Source organism: Spermophilus citellus (assembly GCF_964194105.1).
Source record: "Spermophilus citellus genome assembly, chromosome: 1".
NCBI classification, from domain to species: domain Eukaryota; kingdom Metazoa; phylum Chordata; class Mammalia; order Rodentia; family Sciuridae; genus Spermophilus; species Spermophilus citellus.
Window position 1 is genome coordinate 122,148,394 of NC_138182.1, and position 18,604 is coordinate 122,166,997.

Below are 18,604 nucleotides of genomic sequence, written 5' to 3' on the forward strand. Positions count from 1 at the left end.
CCTGGGCAGGCACCCACCAGGCAGGGGCAGTTGTAGAGTGGACTACGGCCACGGCCACCTCTTGTTAGGGCTCAGTGGGGAATAGCTAAGCCACCAGGGGCCCCTAAGAGGGGACACACAGCCAGACACCCTGGAAGGCTTCGTGGAGGAAGGGACACCAAGACTGGAGATGAGTCAGGCCAGCGGACGGAGCCGGAGCCTGAGGAGCCTCCAGAACCCTGGTGGCCCCAGGGGAAGGAGGGCAGGGGGGCGGCCACAGGAGCAAGGCCCCCACAGGGCAGGCTGCAGCTGGGCGGGCAGTGGGTGGGTGACCCAAGATCGTCCCGATCCTCCCAGGCCCTCTGGCCGTGGTCACTGAGCAGCCCTTCAGACCCACAGGCTTTCATCAGGCAGGAAGGGGAGTCTGCGAGGGAGGAGAAAGCCTGTCCCTGCGCTGCTCTGGGGCTGGGGTCCAAGCCTGGTTTCTGACCCAGGTGGGTGTGGGTGGAGGTGGGTGCCGGACGTTCCCTCCACACGGCGTCTGTGGCTCATCTCACGCTCACATGCACAGTGACCTGGTGAACGTGTGTCATCCCAAAGGCTCCACCCGGGCAGGGGCCAGGCTTGGCCTCCTGGTATGAGCCACGCCAGCAGCTAGTAGGTGCTCAGTGGGCGGTTCTTGGACAGACAGATGGCAACGATGGGTGGACGGCCCTAAGCTGGGGGCATGTTAAAGAATTTCTCATTAAGTCAGAATTCCCCACTAAGGACAGAGCATGGGCCGCCGTTGTCCCCACTAAGGACACAGTGTGGGCCGCCACTGTCCCCACTAAGGACACAGTGTGGGCCGCTGTCCCTCAGTCCTGGCACGAGCATGTGTCGGGGTGCTGCTCTCGACACTGCAGGCAGGCCCCCCGGAAACGAGGAGGAGGAGCAGGGCGGAGAGGCAGAGTCTCAGATGGGTGGTCCCCCCAGAAGGCATTTACCTGTGCCCAAGGAGGACAGAGGGGACCAGGTGACACAGCTACTGTACCCTCACTCCTGGCCATGCCACCCCGAGTGTGCCCTGCTCACCTGTAGTGTATCCCCAAAGGAGAGCTTGTGGATGATGTGCGTCATGTCTGGGTTCTGTGGTTGGGCCGTGGCACTGTGTGTGGACACGTGGAAGTTGCCAGGTACCTGGGAAAGAAAGGCAAGTTTCAGGAGTGTGGCTGTTGAGGGTGGGATTCAGGGGCTGTGGGATCCAGGTGCAGCACAGGCAGTCAGACCTGGAGTCAGACCTGGGTTTGGATCCTGGCTCATATCATTTCCAGCTGTATGACTTTGAAGGAGCCACTTCACCTCTCTGAGCCTCGGACTCCCCTCTTGTAGAAGGGGGGGCTTACAGTACCTACCTGAGGAGGGAGCTGGGGTAACCCTGAGGGAAGATGTGTGTGTCCCCCCACCCTGGGGGCAACTGGCACGAAGCAGGACCCGAGACAGTGGCTGGTCCCCAGCACCCTCCACGGCCTCTGGGCTGCAGGAAAAGGGTCTTCCTTTAACTCCAACTAAGACCTCCTACCCAAGGATGCCCACCGCCCTGGACAGGGGAGCCCTGAGGACAGACTGTGGTAGCCTCATTCCTTCCCTGGGTCTTGAGGCTCGAGACAAGAACCTGTGGGCCCAGCGCTGACAGCCACAGTCAAGCTACGGCCCATGATGGCTCCCCAAGACCTCCTTGCTCGTGCACAAGGCTCACCTTCCCCTCCCAGCTATGCAGACCAAGGCCCTGGGGTCACACCCAACATCCCAGCCATCAGGAGCCCTGTCCACCACCTTCCCGCACACCAGTGCCTGCCCCTCTCCAGCCATCGTGGAGGCCCTGGGCCAGGCTCTGGACAGACAGCAACGGCAGCCTCACCTTGGGCACCCAGCGCCTGCCTTGTCCCCACCTGGTCTAGGCCCTTCACTGACCAAGTTGGTCTCCCCAGCCCCTCCCCAGCTGGCTCTCTGTCTGTGGTGTGGATGTGGCTCATCTCCCAGGGCTCGCGTTGGAGGCTTGGTCCTCACTAGATGACGAGGGAGGTGGGACCTTTGAGAGCAGGGCCTGAGTGGAGGGCCACAGGTCAGAGGGGACACTACCCTCCAAAGGGACTGGTGTAGTTCTCCTGGGACCCTGGTTAGTTCTTGAAAGTGGGCTATAAAAATAGCAGAGCCAGACCCTCAGCTCACTTTGGCTTCCTGTGTCACCATGTGGTCCCTCTTGCACGCACTGTGATGCCACTGGCCAAATGGATGGGGCTGCCCAACCCTGGGCTTTCAGCTTCCAGAACTGAACCAAATAAACCTCTTTTCTTTATATCCATCCTAGCCTCAGGTATTTCATTATAGCATTGAGAAACTAGTAAATAGTTGAGTTCATATCCTCACGTGCTGGTTATGGCTACTGGCAAGCATTCTGCCCTGTCCTTTCTGCCACTGTCACCTGTGCTCACACGTCTGCCACACTAGCCTCCCTGCTCTGCCTGGGACATTGCCCAGCATGTCCCACCTCAGGGCCTTTGTGGCCACCACTTCTTCCTGGAATCCTCTTCACCATGGCCGTCCCACCTCCTTTGGGTCTATGCTCAGGTGTCACCTCTTAGGCCTTCCTTGTTCCCCTGTCCACAAGAGCACCACAACCCTTAACTTGTCTTCTGTCTTATCTTGTCCCCACCTCCTCCTGCTGGACGGTAAGTCCACACCAGCAGGGACCTGTCTGCTTCATCCCCTGCTCTCTCAGACCCGACCTGGACAGGTGCTTCCCTTACTGAATGAAGGAATGACCTCTGATCCTTGGCCTGGCACCTGGTCACTCTCTTTATATAGAAAAGGGAACTGAGGCTCACAGCAGTGAAGACACCCGCTAAGTCCCCACGTCGAGAGCTGTGGTCTGACTCATGTCCCTGGACGTGCCCCTTCCTCTGGCTCACATGGGGTACACCCCTCTCAGTGGCCCTCGGTGACAGCACAGCGTAGGGAACTAGGGGAGCTGGAGTAGCTGAGCCCCGAAAAGCAGGGGTGACAGCAGCAGGCCCGAGAGGTAGGCGGTCACATGTCAAGGACCTCAGGTGTCACAGTGAGAAGGCCGGGGTCATCTCGGTGCTGACCTAGAGCAAGTCTGCTCCAGGCGCACCCTGCGGAGCCTGAGCTTCAAGGCCGGGCCAGGCGGGCTGTGGAATGCAGTGGACGGGGCAGCCCATGGGGCCCACCTGGGGCATGAGGAACAGCTTGGCCCTGCTCGGGGCCCAGAAAGCCAAGGGCAGCAGCAGCTGAGCTCCACACCTGGGCTCGAGACCAGCCCTGCTTCCTAGGGCCTCAGGCAAGGTGGTGGCCACCCCGTCCCCACCAGAAAACAGGGAGTGAGGGAGGTGGTACAGAGCAGGTGGCAGTCAGTGGCTTAGCTTTGGGGATGAAGACACCTGTCATGGGGACCGGGGAGAAGGGCCCTGGAAGAGGGTGGGTGAAGGCACCAGGCTCGAGGGGGGCACATTAGACTTGAGGTTCTGCTGACTTGGCTTCGCTGACGTAGGGAACATTCTCAGAACCTGCACGGGGCTGGGGAGAGCCAGAGGGGGACAGAGCACCTGCCCAGCATGCACGAGGGCCACAAAACCCAGCTGACCAGGACGAGAACCTCCACCCACAGGCCCAGAGCTCCCAGCCCTGTGGCCAGCCCTCCTGGAGGTAAGGAAGCCCCCAGCCATTCCTGGAGCTAGTCCCCCACCAGCACAGGCCTCCTGTGGACGGGCCACGGGCACAGCTCAGACTCAAGGCTCCCAAGGCTAAGCAGGTGGGGGAGGCTGGCTCCAGGCATCTGCCGCCCGCGGTGGCCTCGGAGGCTGACTCAGGGATGGGCCCCTGCTGCACACAGCCATCACAGGTGCTGACTCATGCCAGCGCCCGCCGGGCTACAGAGGAGAGGACGTTGGTGACTGTGGCACCTGCGTCAGCATCTCTGATGCTTCCAGAGCTCAGGCTGAGCCAGCGCCTCCCCCTCCCCTCCTCTCCCCTCCCCTCCCCTCCTGGGGCTGCTGGGGGGGGCCACCTGCGTCAGCCTCGGCGGGGCAGCGGGCGGCTGGGAATGTGAACCCCACACGAGGCTGTGGTCCCCATGCACAGCTACGCTTCCTAATGGACGGACAAAGGGGCTGTGACACAGTCTGGCCAGAGGCTGGGGGATGAGGGCGCAGGAAGTGGCTGCGGGGTCTCTGCTCTCCAAGGGTCTGGGCGGAGGGTGGCCCAGAGCATGGAGACGCGCTGGCCACAGGACACAGCTGTGAGGCGGCAGCTATGGGCAGTGGGCTCAGGGTCCTGGTGCCAGGCTGCCTGCGTCCAGGTCCTGGCCGATTGTCCTTGAGCTGGCTACTAAACCCCCCGGGCTCATCTGCTCCAGACTCCTATGGAAAGGGCTGGAAAGAGCCCAGTGAGGGTGGCCACAGCATGAGGGCTGGTGGGACCTTTCAGACTGGGCCCAGCCTGCTGGACACCCTCTGTGTCCATCTATGCTCACAGTAACTTGCTCGTGCCAGGTGGTGACCAGTGTGGGGTGGCTCACCGTCCAGGGCCTGCAGGGTGTGGTCCTTTCTCACAGCCGGGAAGCGGGTGCTGACCCCCAGCGGAGGAAGCAGAGGCTCAGAGAAACCAGAACGCCAAGTCTCCAACCAGTGGGCACCCCAGCCCGGGTTTCTGAACAAGGGTCTGCCTGACCCCAAAAGGGCAAGTTCTGGTTCAGCCAGAGCAGCTGGGGCCCCAACGGAGTTTGTCCAAGGGAGCAGATGGCAGCTGGGGCACGGGAGCCAGGAGATGGAAAGGTTTGGCGCTTGGTGGTCTCCCGGGCACTGGGCGCATAGACCCGAATCAGCCCAGGCCCTTCCTGTCCCCTCTGGGGAGTGCACAGGTTCCAGCCCTGGTGGTCACAGCTCCCTAGGGCGGCCCCGTGACTGGGGGGCTGTGAGCATCTTCAACTTCCAGGGCTGACACAGGCCCCCCCAGCCACTTGGAGCCTCATCCTGTACCCTCCGCTCAGCACGTCTGTCACCTAAAGTACGTGTCTGCTTGTCTGAGTGCTCACCTGAGCGCGGGCCATCTGCACAGTAGACTGTGGCCAAGGAGGGACCGTGGCCGCTCCTCTCTGCCCGCAGCCAGGGCCGAGCAGGGGGTAGAGGGCTCAGCAGCCTGGATGCACGGGAGAGCTAGTGCCCAGGGCAGCGACAAGAGCCCCTGGGGCAGGCAGGGAGGGGAGTGACGGCGTCCACAGGGGCCCACCTTATGGGATGTGGCTGCAGCAGATCCCCAGATGGTACAGCGGTGGAGCAGGGAGCCCGGGCCCACCTCCTGAACTGCCAGCCTGCTGTGGCCTCCCCTGGCCGCCCCCTCTCCAGGCCACCCCAGCTTTGGCCTGGACCCCACTACCCCTCGCCTCCCAAGAATGAGGCTCCTGCAGTGGCCATTCTCTGCCCTTGTGGCCTTCCCTGGGCCATCCACAGCGCACAGGTGAGTGGCCCCTGACCTGTACCCCTGCACCCTGCGGCACACCCTCTCTCTGACACACGTGGGCCACGTGACCTGCTGGGTGTCTGGGAGGTTGATGCGTTCCTGGTGTGGTCCCCCGTGTGGTGGTGCTGAGGCTGGTGGGGCTTGAGAGGTGGGCACAGCGGGAAGCGGCCAGGTCACAGGCACTGCCCTCAGAGGGGATTAACGTGCTTCTGCCCCTCCCCATTGCTCCTGGCTCCCCGTCCCTTGACTCCACCATGGTGACGCCATGCGTCGCGAGGCCTCCCCAGAGTCAAGTAGATGCCCACCAGGCTCAGATCTGAGAACTGAAGAGACCTTTCTTCTTTCCTTGTTCTGAGCAGGGGATCTCACTGTGTCACCACGCTGGCCTTGAACTCCGGGGCTCCAGTGACACTCCTGCCTCAGCCCCTGAGAGCTCATCTCTTTTTTTTCTGTTTTTGGAAGAAAACTCGCTCTCCTCTGGTGCATGTTGCTCCTAGTGACATGCTCATAGTACACGGGGCCACTTGCTCAGCTTCACTCCCCGCATCTCCCCTTTCCCTCCCCCTCCCCCACCCCTTCCTTTAACCTCAGGGCCTCCTTGGACTTTCCTGCGTCCCTTTTTTGTCCCCTCTAGTTTCCACATGAGAGAAAACACGGGACACTGTCAGAGTCTGGCTTATTTTTTTTTAACATGATATTCTCCAGTTTCATTTATTTTCCTGCAAATAACATAATTTCATTCTTGTTTATGGCTGAATAAAACTCCATGATGCATACATGCCACATTAAAAAAAATCTTCTGCTCCTCTATTGATGATCTCTTATCTTTCTGAAGTGCCCGGCCTCAGGTATTTCATTACGGTAAAACCGACTTAGCCCATGTGTTTTCTAGATTCCAGACACTGTCCAGCCCTTGCTGCCTCCTGTCTGAGCACCCATCTCATATCTTTTGTTACACTGCCCGTCTCCCCAATTCTCCATGATGGGGTACACCAGAAATCGGTCCTCAAGTACATTTCTTTCAAGACCTTGTGTTCTCAACGGTTTTGGTAACCCTTCTGCCAGTCTGACTACCCTGTTTTAAAAGTTAAAATGTTTTTAATGCACAAAATTCCAGGATTACAAAGGAAAAACAATATATTTAAACAAGAATTAAAATATTAAAAACATCTAAACATTACTTCTTTAGTAATGCATCAAATAACAAGAGGGGGGAGGGGCATGTGACAGCTGTCATTTCAAAGTAGGGACGCCCCGATGTGGCACCACTGTCAGTTCACATCAGTGACAGCCACGGGCCTGCTGACAGCTAGTGTCCTGCCTGCACTCACTGCAGACAGAAGGGCTGAATCTGAGTCAGAGCTTGGCAAAAACAACATGTACTCCACCCCTGTCCAAGATCATGGGCCCTTGAGGTCACCCTGCTGTCCCTGGGGTACCTGCAAGTGAGTCCCCTGTCCTCCTGTGTCAGAGGACGCCAGGTGTGGATTGAGGCTCCACGCTATCCCCAGGTCAACTCTGACCTCAATGTAACATCTCCAGGGGACACTGGATGGACACCCCAGAGCACACCATAACTGAACTGTGGACCCCCAGCATCACGGGCCCCACATCAGGGAATTGAACCACCCAGCGGCGGCAAGAAAATGCCTAAGAGGCTTCTTCGTTCTCACGGCACCTGCCACCCGATGCACGGTCACGTCCTGTCCACTCCACACCCCTAACCGGCCGCGCTACCCCAATCCACTGACACAGCCACTGTCCCCGAGCCCCGCTCCAGGTCCCTAGGCCAGCCCCACACAGCCACCAGGTTGACCCTTCCTGTAAGGGTGGAAACGTCCTGCACCTGTGCTGACACAGTGGCCACCAGCCCCCTGTGGCTAGTGAGACTGAGGGACTGAATTTTATACTTTATTGAATTTTACCTAATTATGGTTTCAGTAGCCTTCGGGGCCACTGTGGAGAGATTACATGCCTCCTCTGCCTGAACACGAGGACCACCAGACAGCCCAGATCATGTGCACAGGCGGATCCCGGGAAGCAGCTGATCTGCACAGAAGCCCCAGTGCACCAGGCCTCCTAGGATCCCACCCCTGTTGTCCTCTCCCACCCTGCTCCTGGGCTGCAACACTGTAAAACCCATCAGAAGTGACAATGTCCCCACAGCAAGCTTCAAGAAGGCCCAGAGGAGGCAGAAGGTGGAAGGGCACTCTACCCCGGAGCTACACCTCCACAGCTTTCTAGTTTTTATTTTGAGACAGGGTCTTGCTAAGTTGCTGAGATGGGCCTCAAACTTTTGATCCTCCTTCCTCAGCCTCCTGAGTCACTGGGATTACAGGTGGCCACTGTCCTGGCTAGAGGGTCTAACTTTTTTTTGGTACTGGGGTTTGAACGCAGGGGCACTCAACCACTGAGCCGCAACCCAGCCCTAGAGTGTCTAACTTTTAAGAGTCGGAAATATGGACACTTTGGATCTGTTGGTATTAGCTCTGATGCATTTAAATGTGGAACAGGAAAAACACAGCTTGTTTTTCCGGCTAGATGTGGCCAGTGAGTTAGCAACCTACTCTCAGGTGATCAGGGGTCACAGGAAGGGCATTCTAAGCAGAGACCGAGAGACGCAAGCAGAAGCCAGGAGCCATCAGTGGCTGGCTGGGTGGCACTAGGAAGGTGGCTGTCGGACATGGGGCAGCTGTGGGACCTGGGTCTAGGCATCCTGTAAACAGCTGCAAGGCTCAGGGTGAAATGCCAAGCTGAGCAGAGAAGGCCCGTGCCTACCGCCCCCTGCTGGCTCCGAGCGCCCCCGCCCCCCATCCTCCCAGGTGCACCCGACGTGGGCTGGGTCCCTGCTTCTAAGGACAAAACAACAGGGACTTTCAAACTCACCCCATCCACTCCTCCCTGGGCCCAGCTGACACTCCCAGCCCAGGGACACAGGCGCCACTCACTGCCTGGCCCGTGACCAGCGGGAGCACAGAAGGTGCCGGATACATGTGTGGAATGAGGAGCCTGTGTGGGCTCAGCTAACTGCCACAGAATTTTGGAAGCGGGGACACACACACACACACACACACACACACACACGACACAACCCTGTGTCATTGTTACCCTATGTCCTCAACCTGAAGGAGCTGGGCCAAGTGGCCTCTGGGGCATTGCGGGGCATGAGGAGGAGAACCAGAGCTGGGACCAGAACCCAGGACTCCGGGCTGCCGGTTCTGGGGAAGGAGCAGTCCCTCCTGAGAGGGCTGCAGGGCTCAGGGCCGCGGGAGCCTGGAACTGCCCCCAGATTCTCAGGAACCACCCGGAGCTGGGCCCCGACTCCCAGCTCACCTGGGGCTCTGTCGGGGTCCAGCTTTGGAGGCACACAGCTCCCAGATGGTTTCCAGGGGGAGGGTGCGAGGGCAGGGAGCAGGCAGGGGCCGGCGTCTCCTACCTTGTTGATGCTGAACTGCCCCTCGAAGCGGCAGCCCACCCCGTTGTTGAGCGGGATCTTCATGGAGTTGTCGATGTGGCCCACCTCGTGCCGGCCCATCTCGTCCTGGATGTCCAGCCCGACCACTGTGGAGCCGAGGAGACAGTCACCCCACCAGGCGGCAGGTGGGGAGCAGCCCCTCACAGGAGCCTAGGCCTCCATTCCATGCCCAGGCCTAGGCCCAGGCCTCCCCTTGCTGGGTCAGCAGAGGACAGAGGGAGGTCGTTGGCCAGCAGGGAGAGAGTGGCCCCAGGGCTGGGAGGAAGCAACACCTGAACCTTCCCAGGCCTGAAACCCACCAAGCCACCTCCTGAGGGGGAGGAGCCTGGGGAAGCAGGGGTGGGCAGGTGGCTGCTAAAGCGAGGCCCATGTGGGCAGTGGGTGGTGGGGAGGGATGGACCCTGGGATCTGGCGTGCTGGAGCGTGAACCCCAGCCCTGTACTTTCCCAGCTGGGCGGGCTTGGCTCAGGCACTCAGGAACCCCTCCTTGCCTCTGTCACCTCCCTGGGAAATGGGGGCGGTGAGGATGGGACATCTCTGAAGATCAGGAGGACCAATGGTGCTTGGAGCTGGGGCTGCTGGGCGGCCAGCAGGACGTCCGTCCAGAAGCTCCGACTCGGGTCACTGTGTGAACAGGCCGGAGCTCGCTCACAGCCCCCGCAGTCTGGCCTCCTCCCCAGGCCTGCTCCTGCCTGGCCCGGTACCGGCCTCTGCATCGGGGAGGTCCACCAGGACGGGGCTTCCTCCCGGGGTTCGGCTGCTTTCTCTAGGCTCCTCCGAACCCCACAGAGGACACCTGTGACTTGGAGTCTTTGCTTGACTTCAATAGGACTCTGTCACCTCAGTGTGACATGGCTTCCCCATGTGTAAAATGGACAGGCCAGTGTCTCCTGCATTCCCCAAGATGGTCCAAAGGGCAGGCAGGAGAGGTGGCTATGAACTACGGCAGCACAGACCCCTGCAGGCAGGCCGCGAGGAGCGTGGTGCAGGCAGGCCAGCGGGAGATCTTAGACTCCATAAGAGAACCAGGGCCAGCCCTGCTCCCTAGTGGGCGTGGAGGGGCACGTGACTGCCTGTCAAAGAGGACCTCAGGTCTGTAGGACGTGGGGACATGGATGTTGTGACGGTGAGGCTGACAGCACCAAGCAGGTCCCTGTCGGACTCAGCAGATCACCCCCAGCTCAGGTCCCCACACAGGTGTGAGGCCTCTTGGGGCAGCCTTCCTTGAAATCAGTGGCCAGCGCGAGCGCTCCCTTGGCCATCCGTCCAGCAGCCCTGCGACCTCGAGCAAGTCACCTAACACCTCGGTGCCTGTTTCTTCCTCCGTCACAGGCCGGCTGTGAGGAGTCAAGAAAATTGAAACAGCACCTACTGTGTGCTAGACGCTCTTGTCAGGACATGCAACTGGAAGACGCCTGTGGGGACTGGCTGTTGTCAGCCCCAACCCACCCAGGGAAACCGAGGCACGGGGTCTCCCAGCTGAGAAACAACAAGGCTTGGACCGGAGCCAGGAAGTCTTGCTCCAGAGCCAACCCTCAGCAGCCCTACGGGGACAATGATACCCAAATATGTCAACACGGTCAAGGGTTCAGGATGGGCCTGGCCCGGAGGAAGGGAAGTCATTTTTTATTAATATTCTGAGTAATGTCAGAGCAGTTGAAAAAAAAAATCCCTTGTGGGGCGCTGGCTCTGAGAGCCCTGGGGACACCAAAAGCTGAGGCTGCTCAAGCGCCACCTATAAAATGGGGCAGCATTTGCATATGACCCATGGCATTCAAATCTCCTCCCCAGGGGCTGGGGATGTGGCTCAAGCGGTAGGGCCTCATGCGTGAGGCCCGGTTCCATCCTCAGCACCACATACCAACAAAGATGTTGTGTCCGCCGAGAACTAAAAAATAAATATTAAAAATTCTCTCTCTCTCTCTTAAAAAAAAAAAAAAAACAAATCTCCTCCCCAGGACTTACAACAGGCTCTGCAAACAGCTGCTACAGTTTGGACCTCAGGTGCCCCTGAGACCCATGTGAGAGAGCCTTGGTCCCTGGCTTAGCACTGTTGGGAGGTGGTGGAACCCTCAAGGGGTGGGGCTTAGTGGGAGGCCACTGTCACTAGGGTGTGCCCTTGAAGGGAAGGAGGACTACAGCCCCTTCCTCTCTTTCACTTCCTTCCAAGAGCAGCTTTGCTCCAACACACACACTACTATGATGTGCTGCACGGCCCCAAAGCAACAGAGCCAACCAGGGAATGACTGAAGCCTCCCAAACCAAGCCCCAATAAACCTTTCCTCTTTGTAAGTCGATTTTCTCAAGGATTTGTTACAGTAACAGACAACTGGCGAATACAGTTTTTATGTTGTGTCCTTTAGGGAATAATGATGAGGGAAATCTTTTTTTTCCCTAATGTTTTTGATCTGCAGTTAGTCAATTCCCTGAATGTGGAACCGGCAGATGTGGAGGGCTGACTGTGTGTGTTTGCACATGCATGTACTGAGTGGTGGTAGGGAAGGAGACCTACTGCCAGTGGGCTTCCTTAGGGACGATGGCACAATGGGGAATAATGAAAGGGAATAAGAGAAGGGCATTCCAATGTTTTAACTTTCTTCTTTACATATTTTTGTAATTTGAATGTGTATCTTTAAAAAAAAATTCCTGGGTGGGGTTGTAGCTCAGAGTGCTTGCCTTGCATGCGTGAGACCCTGGGTTCGATCCCCAGTACCACATAAAAATAAACAAATAAAAATAAAGATATTGTGTCCATCTACAACTAAAAAATTTTTTAAAAAATTCCTGAATCAACTGTGCAAAAAAAATAAAAATCATTTTGGGGCTGGGGGGTGTGGCTCAGTGGTAGAGCGCTCACCTAGTATGTGTGAGGCCCTGGGTTCGATCCTCAGCACCATAAAAAATAAATACATAAAATAAAGGTCTAAAAAAAGAGAATATTATTTTTAAAATCAGGGTGTGAGGTCAGACATGCAGCATGATCTCAGCAGCATTTAGAAAGGCAGAAGAGGGGCGGCCAACTGGACAGAATGATGTCAGTGTGTCCACAGACACCGTCTCTGCTCCTCTGGGTTTGCCAACGGACAATGACAAACATGCATTTTTTTAAAATATTTTTTTAGTTGTAGACGGACATGATACTTTTATTTAATTAGTTTAATTTTTTAATGTGGTATTGAGGATCAAACCCAGGTCTTCACAAGTGGGAGATGAGTGCTCTACCACTGAGCCCAGCCCCAGCCCACAAGCATGCAGTCTTGGCTATGATAGGCAGCTGGGGTCGTGGGCCAGTGGTGGGGCGTCTGCCTGGCACGTCCGAGGCACAGGGCTCGAGTCTCAGCACCACAGATAAATAAATAAAGATCCACTGACAACTAAAATACATATAAAATGTGAAGTCCCCCCCTCCCTCTCCCCTCCCTCCTTACCTCCCTCCTTCCCTCTCTCCCTCCCTTCCTTCCTCCTTACTTCCCTTCCTCCCTCCCCCCATTCCTCCCTCCCTCCCTCCCTTCCTTCCTCTCTCTCCCTCCTTACCTCCCTCTGTCCCTCCCTCCCTCTCCCCTATCTCCCTCCCTCCTTCCTTACCTCCCTTGACCCTATCTCCTTCCCTCTTTACCACCCTCCCTCCTTACCTCCTTCATCCCTATCTCCCTCCCTCCCTCTTTACCTCCCTCCCTTCTTACCTCCTTCCTTCCTCCCTCCCTCCCTCCTTACTTCCCTCCCTCCCCACTCACCTCCCTTCCTTCCTTCCTCCCTCTCTCCCTCCTTACCTCCCTCCCTCCCTCCCTTCCCTTTTTACTCTGCAGTGCTGGAGACAGCCTGGGCCTTCGTGCTGGGCAGGTTACTCCGAGCTGCACCCCAGCCCTTAAGTTCTTCTAAAAACTAGGGGGCAGGGGGCAGGCCTCCAGGCTTGCTGCTCCCATTCAGGATCAGGGGCCAATGTGGCCAGCAGCCTGAAGGTGCATTCTAGGCCACTGCTTGGAGCTGGGACAGAGCCCAGAACCACGTCCCCTCCCTGCTCCACTGGCCCCCGTCCTCTGGCCTAAGATTTTCCTTCATGATCAGCTCCTGAAGGAGAAGCTGCCAAATGAATTGTTTTCCAAGAGGAAGGAAAAAAAAATTTTTTAAATGAAAATAAATAAAACTGACCTATTTCAATAAGTTCTCTGGCTCGGGGCCACTGTGGATTCAAAAGTCTAACGTCAGTTTCACCAGAAGCAGGGACAGGGCTGACACCTCCTTGCTTCTGGCTGGGCCCTGGGCATCCTGCCCTCTGCTGTGCCCTTTAATGGGGGCGGGCAGGGGGAGGAGGGGGCATCAGGTGACGCGGCAGGCAGTAAAGGGCCAGTGGCTGAGGAAGCCCAGACCATTTTAACAATGGTCACGGTTTTTGTGAATGAAGGAGCCAGGATCTGACCCTGAATCTGACCTTGACTGCATTTTGTTTTACAGGAGTAATTCACTGTTTTGATTAAAATACCCAAAGTAGGTTTGAAGTAAAAAAGGAAGCTTCCTGACCTCCCCCATAGGGACATCTTTGGGGACCTCTTGCTGATGGTGCCCACCCTCTTCTGCAGGTGTTGGTGGCTCTGGCCACCCTTCTCTGGGCCACTGCTCTGGGATACCTTCCCGAGATGCTTGGAGGCCGGTGACCCCGATGCTTCCACCCACAGCAGCCTGCAGCCACCAGCCAGAGACAGATGGCACCTGGTCCCATCTTTACTGCGGGAAAAACTGGACGGTGTCACCACATGGCACAGCTGCCGTGATGCTGGGCTGTGGCTGGACTGACACTAAAGACTGTCTTGGCTACCTCCTGTCTTGCCCCAGCCTCTTCCTCCTCAACAGACCACGTGCATGGACCCTCAGGCCCTGCCTCTAAAGACCAAGAGACCGAGGGACTCCACCCGGCCCACCAGGCTGCTCTGCAGCGGTGACCCCGCGAGGAGTTTCTTATCCCCACAAACCTCCAAAATACCTTCTCCTAAAACAGAGAGCGGGGCCTCAGAGGCCCTGTCCCCCTGGCTCACCCTGGCCACCTGTGCACACAGATCTGCCCACAGGAGTGTGCGCTGCAGTGGCCTCAGGAACACTCACGTTCGCAGTGCAGGTTGGGCAAACTGATGTTCAGGCTGACGTCAATTTTGCCCCCGCTGTCCTTGTCCGGGTCATCGACGTAGAGCTCGTTCACACTGAGGGCGAGACAAGCAGAGCCTTAACTGAGAGGGAGGCAGTGATCCATGGGGGACGGCCAGTGCTCAGATGACCCGGGCCCACCTGAGTCCAGCCTTTGTGTGCTCAGGCGCGGGGCAGCAGGGCTTTGGGCTCCAGCCCCTCCCAAGGCTCCCCACCACGTGGAGGGAGGAGGGGTGCGGGGAGACAAGGGCACATCTTTCACATCAGACGGGTCCAAGTTCAAATCCTGGTGGTGGCACTTTCCACGCACACCTCTGTGAGCCCATCTGTTAAATGCAGATACGCTGCTCATTTCTAACGGGGTGGTTTGAACTCTGAAATGAGAACCACGGGTCTTCCTAGGGCTCAGGGCCGGGCACCAACGAGCATCCAGTGCCATCTGCCTCCTCTCGTGAGATCCCTTCCCATCCAGCTGGGAACCTGCAATCCCAGGGAGCTCATGCTTATAAAGCCCTGGGGGTGGACCCCGGGTTGTGGACAACAGGAGATGTGGCTGCTGGAACCAGCAGCAGAGAACATGGCTTCGAACAGACAGAATGTGTCACCCTGCGCATACAGAGAGCTCTTTCCTGGCTCCGACTCCTGCTCCCCATGACTCCAGTCACCTCATCCCGCCCACTAGATAAGCCAGGGTCACGGCACCACCCCAAGATCCTCATGTAATGGTACCTGTGAAACTCCTTGTGCCACATAAGGACACAGCATGGATTGTAGGGACAGGGATATGGATATCGCTGGGGGCAGGGGATCATTATTCTGCTGCTTTTATTTTATTTTATTGGTACTGGGGATTGAACCCAGGGGCGCTTCACCATTGAGCCACACCCCCAGCCCTTTTTATATTTTAGAAACAGAGTCTCGCCAAGTTGCTCAGGACTTCGCTAATTGGAGGCTGGCTTTGAACTTGCAATCCTCCTGCCTCAGCCTCCAGAGTCTCTGGAATTACAGGTGTGCACTACCATGCCCAGCTGCTCTGCTGCTTTTAATGGCCACAGCTAGGGGACATGTGGCTCCAGACAGCCACATCACCTTGCTGACAGGGACAGTGGCACCAGGTCGGGATCTGGTAGTAACACATTTATTCACAAACATTTTTGGGCACCTGCTACCTGTCAGGCACCATAAGAGTGACGAAGCAGACGGGCGTGGTCTCCACTTTTGTGGCACTTTCAGACCTCGTGCCTCCTAAACAAACACTGCCACCAGCTAAGATCAGTGCTGGGACGGAGGGCTGCAGGGCACCACGGGAGGGACGCAGGGCGACAGGCCTCCAGGGAGCTGGTAAAGGGCTCCTCTGAGATGTGGGTAAGGTCTGCAGGGAGATGAGGCAGGTCCTGGCAGAGACGGGAGGAGGACCCCGCAGCTTGCGCCAAGGCCTGGCAGTGGGGAGGACGCAGCGTGTGTGGGACCCGAGTGAAGGTCACCGAGGCTGCATCGTGGAGCAAGGGGAGGCGGGGCTGTGACGCAGTTGGAGAGTGCCAGGCCCGGCCAGGCCACCGTCTTCAGAGTTGGTGCAGAGCACAGCCAGATGGTCAGGCTCACACTTGAATGGGCTCCCTCCAGAGGGACCATCCTGTGACAGGGACACCAGATGGGAGGCAGCCAGGACGTGGGGGGATGGACAGGAGGCCAGGCACCGTGCAGAGCAGGCTGGACTTGCGGAAGGGTGGCGGTGGGGTGGGCAGAGGCAGGCATGTGGGTAGAAGGCCATATTTCTCTCCGGGCCGGGAGCCCCTGGGCAACTCGGGGCAGGGGAGGGACAGGTACTGAGTTTCAGGGGCTGTTCTGATCGGGAGGAGACTGAGGAGCTGCTAAGAGGGATCAGAGGCTCAGTCTGAGCTCAGTTAACTCCCCATAGGGAGAGGGAACAGACTCCATGGGTGTGGCCAGCAGGCAGCCCAAGGGGAAGGGCCACGGGGCTGGGCAGTGGTTACTTCAAACATCAGCAGGATGGGGACAGGGAGACGTCGTCAGTGGGCACAGAGCCGCCCATTTAGATGGACATTCCCGGTCTCCACTGCACAGAACTGGAGTTAATAATAAGGACTCTTGGGCTCAACCATCAGACACGAGATTGCAGACGTCCTGTCTGGGGAAGACGAGTCAGGCAGAGTCATGGATCTCCTTTCCACCAGAACTCCATCTGTTGCTCTTGGTACCTGCTGTGGCATAGCTGGTGCTCAATTAACACGGAACTGTGGGTGCAGAAAGGCAGCCTGCTTCTCTGTGGAGGCCACAGGGGTATTCCTGGGGACAGGCCAGCCATAGAGGTAGCTCAGATTGCAGCCTGATGGACCCCCAGCTTAATGGGTTAAAGGGAAGGTGGGAAGCTAATTAGGGAGGCCTACTATGTGCATTCACATGATCCTATCTGCTCCTGTGAAATGTCCTGATTTTAACACCAGGAAACCAAGGTTCAGAGAGGGTGTGTCCCATCCCCAGTGTCACACACCAGGAAATGGCCAGGCTAGACTTTTTTTTTGGGGGGGGGGTACTGGGAATTAAACCCAGGAGCGCTCAATCATTGAGCCACACCCCCAGCCCTTTTCTGTATTTTAGAGGAAGGGTTTCACTGAGTTGTTTAGGGCCTCGCTAAGTTGCTTAGGCTGGTTTTGAACTCGCCATCCTCCTGCCTCAGCCTCCTGAGCCACTGGTTGGCTCCAGGTGTACGTCCCACACCTGGCCCCAGCTAGACTCTTAAACAGCTCGGCCTTCCGCCAGAGCCCAGGATTTCCACAGCTCACACTGCCCACCCGCCCTCCCACTCCTCAGGATCCAGGGTCAAGGGTAAGAATGAGGGAAGCCTTGGCCTCTGGAGGCCATGGGGAGGCAAGGGTGTCTGCTGGGCAGTGGTGCTCACATTGTTGGGCCACGTCACACAAGTAGGAGGAACAAAGGCACATGGTGGGGGGGGCGTTGTGCACAGGGTAGGAGGACCGAGCCCTCTGGCCAGACGGACACCTCCTTCGCCCTAGGCACCCACTTTCTGCTCCTTGATTCATTACTCCAGAGGGCTGCTGAGTCATGAGCTGAGGGTGAGCGCAGAGACAGAGCCCAGCTTCCTCCCTGCCCCAGACTCTTCCCTGAAACTGCTCACCTTTCCCACCTGGTGAGGCTGGGCCTCCTTGAGCCACTGATCCACTGAGGGATTATGGAATGATGTCATTTCTGGCAATCGTGGGGAGGTGACCTCAGCAAAGAGCAGGGTGAATCCCAGGTGTGGCCCAGGTGAGTTCACCTGCCAGGCCCCAGAGGGCCTCTCCCGGGCCTGGCCTCCCGCCTCCCAACCAGAACAACCAGAGCAGCCAGCTGCCCAGGGCTCAGGGCCACCCAGAAGAAAGGGGCAAGGGCGCTGGGCGGGGAGGACAAACCCAGGCCTGTGGCATTTGGGCCAGAACTGGCTGCTCTGGGGCTCCTGCCTGGAGGGCCCCAGGCTGCAGGACAGCTGCGGTCCAGTCTCCTGCTCCTCCAATGCGTATGATCAGCACAGCGGCCTCTGCATCCAAGGCAAGTCCCAGGCCTGCTGGCTTCCTGCCACCCCACCAGGCCACAGCAGCCCCCCGGCAGGGCCCGCAGGACAAACTGGCTTTGGGGATTGGTAAAAGGCCCACAGGCTGCCAGAAACCAGCCCACCTGGAAGAAAAGCGAATGCTCTGTGGACCCACTGCAGTTTGGGGACTTCCGCAGGACTGGCACCTCGTGGTTTTTAGCACAGGCAATGAGAAGACCCATGGGGGCGGGGCAGACAGGGTGGGCTCATCTCTAGGCTCTGCCACTTAGCAGCTGGGGCACCAGGGCACGCTGCTCCGCCTCTCAGAGCCTCCGTTTCCTCCTCTGAACAACTGGGGAAGCTTCTGAGGAGGTCTGATAACAGGCAAAATCAATCTCTGGCCATAGGGGTCAGAACAGTGGTGGTAGGGGACACTGACCGCGGGGGGTGTTAGGGAAACGCACTGTCCTGGTCAGATGGTGGGCACATAGTGCAATTGTAGGTGACAGTGCACCAAGCCTCACCTGCGAATCTGCACACTTTGCTGCACACAAGTCCCACAGACTTCGGCTACAAAGAAGGAAAGAAAGTCAGGAGGGAAGGGAAGGGAGGGAGGAAGGGACAAAGAGAAAGGGGGAGGAGAGCTCCGGCTACTAAGCCGAGGCTGCCCCACAGCAGACGCATGAGTCTGTGTCTGTCTGTCTGTCGTGCACAGCTCTCTTGGGAAAGACAGTTCAGCATCACAGGGAAGCCTCCAGCCAGGGATCAGTCCTGGCTGCACCCCCTCCTGGCTGACCCTGGACAAGGGGCCTTGCCTCCATCAGCCCCAGTTTCTCCAGATACAAAACGGGGCCATCCCAGTACAGTTGGTCCTCCGAATCCCAGGTCTTACAAACTAGGTTCAACCAACAAATATTCAAAAACAGAAGCTGACTCTGCTCTTATCA

The 18,604-nt window shown here is 57.8% G+C and overlaps 1 protein-coding gene across 4 annotated transcripts in view; it reads right to left on the bottom strand.

Annotated features, from left to right (window-relative positions):
- ERGIC1 (endoplasmic reticulum-golgi intermediate compartment 1) overlaps positions 1-18,604 on the bottom strand; it is a 77,688-nt gene that overhangs the window by 19,987 nt on the left and 39,097 nt on the right. For all 4 annotated transcript variants that reach the window (XM_081309713.1, XM_081309715.1, XM_081309714.1 and 1 more), the window contains 3 exons: positions 14,069-14,163; positions 8,933-9,057; positions 1,054-1,158 (listed from right to left, as the gene is read on the bottom strand). In XM_081309713.1, coding sequence (XP_081165839.1) covers positions 1,054-1,158; positions 8,933-9,057; positions 14,069-14,163 — 325 coding nt within the window. The remainder of the gene's footprint in view (positions 1-1,053; positions 1,159-8,932; positions 9,058-14,068; positions 14,164-18,604) is intronic.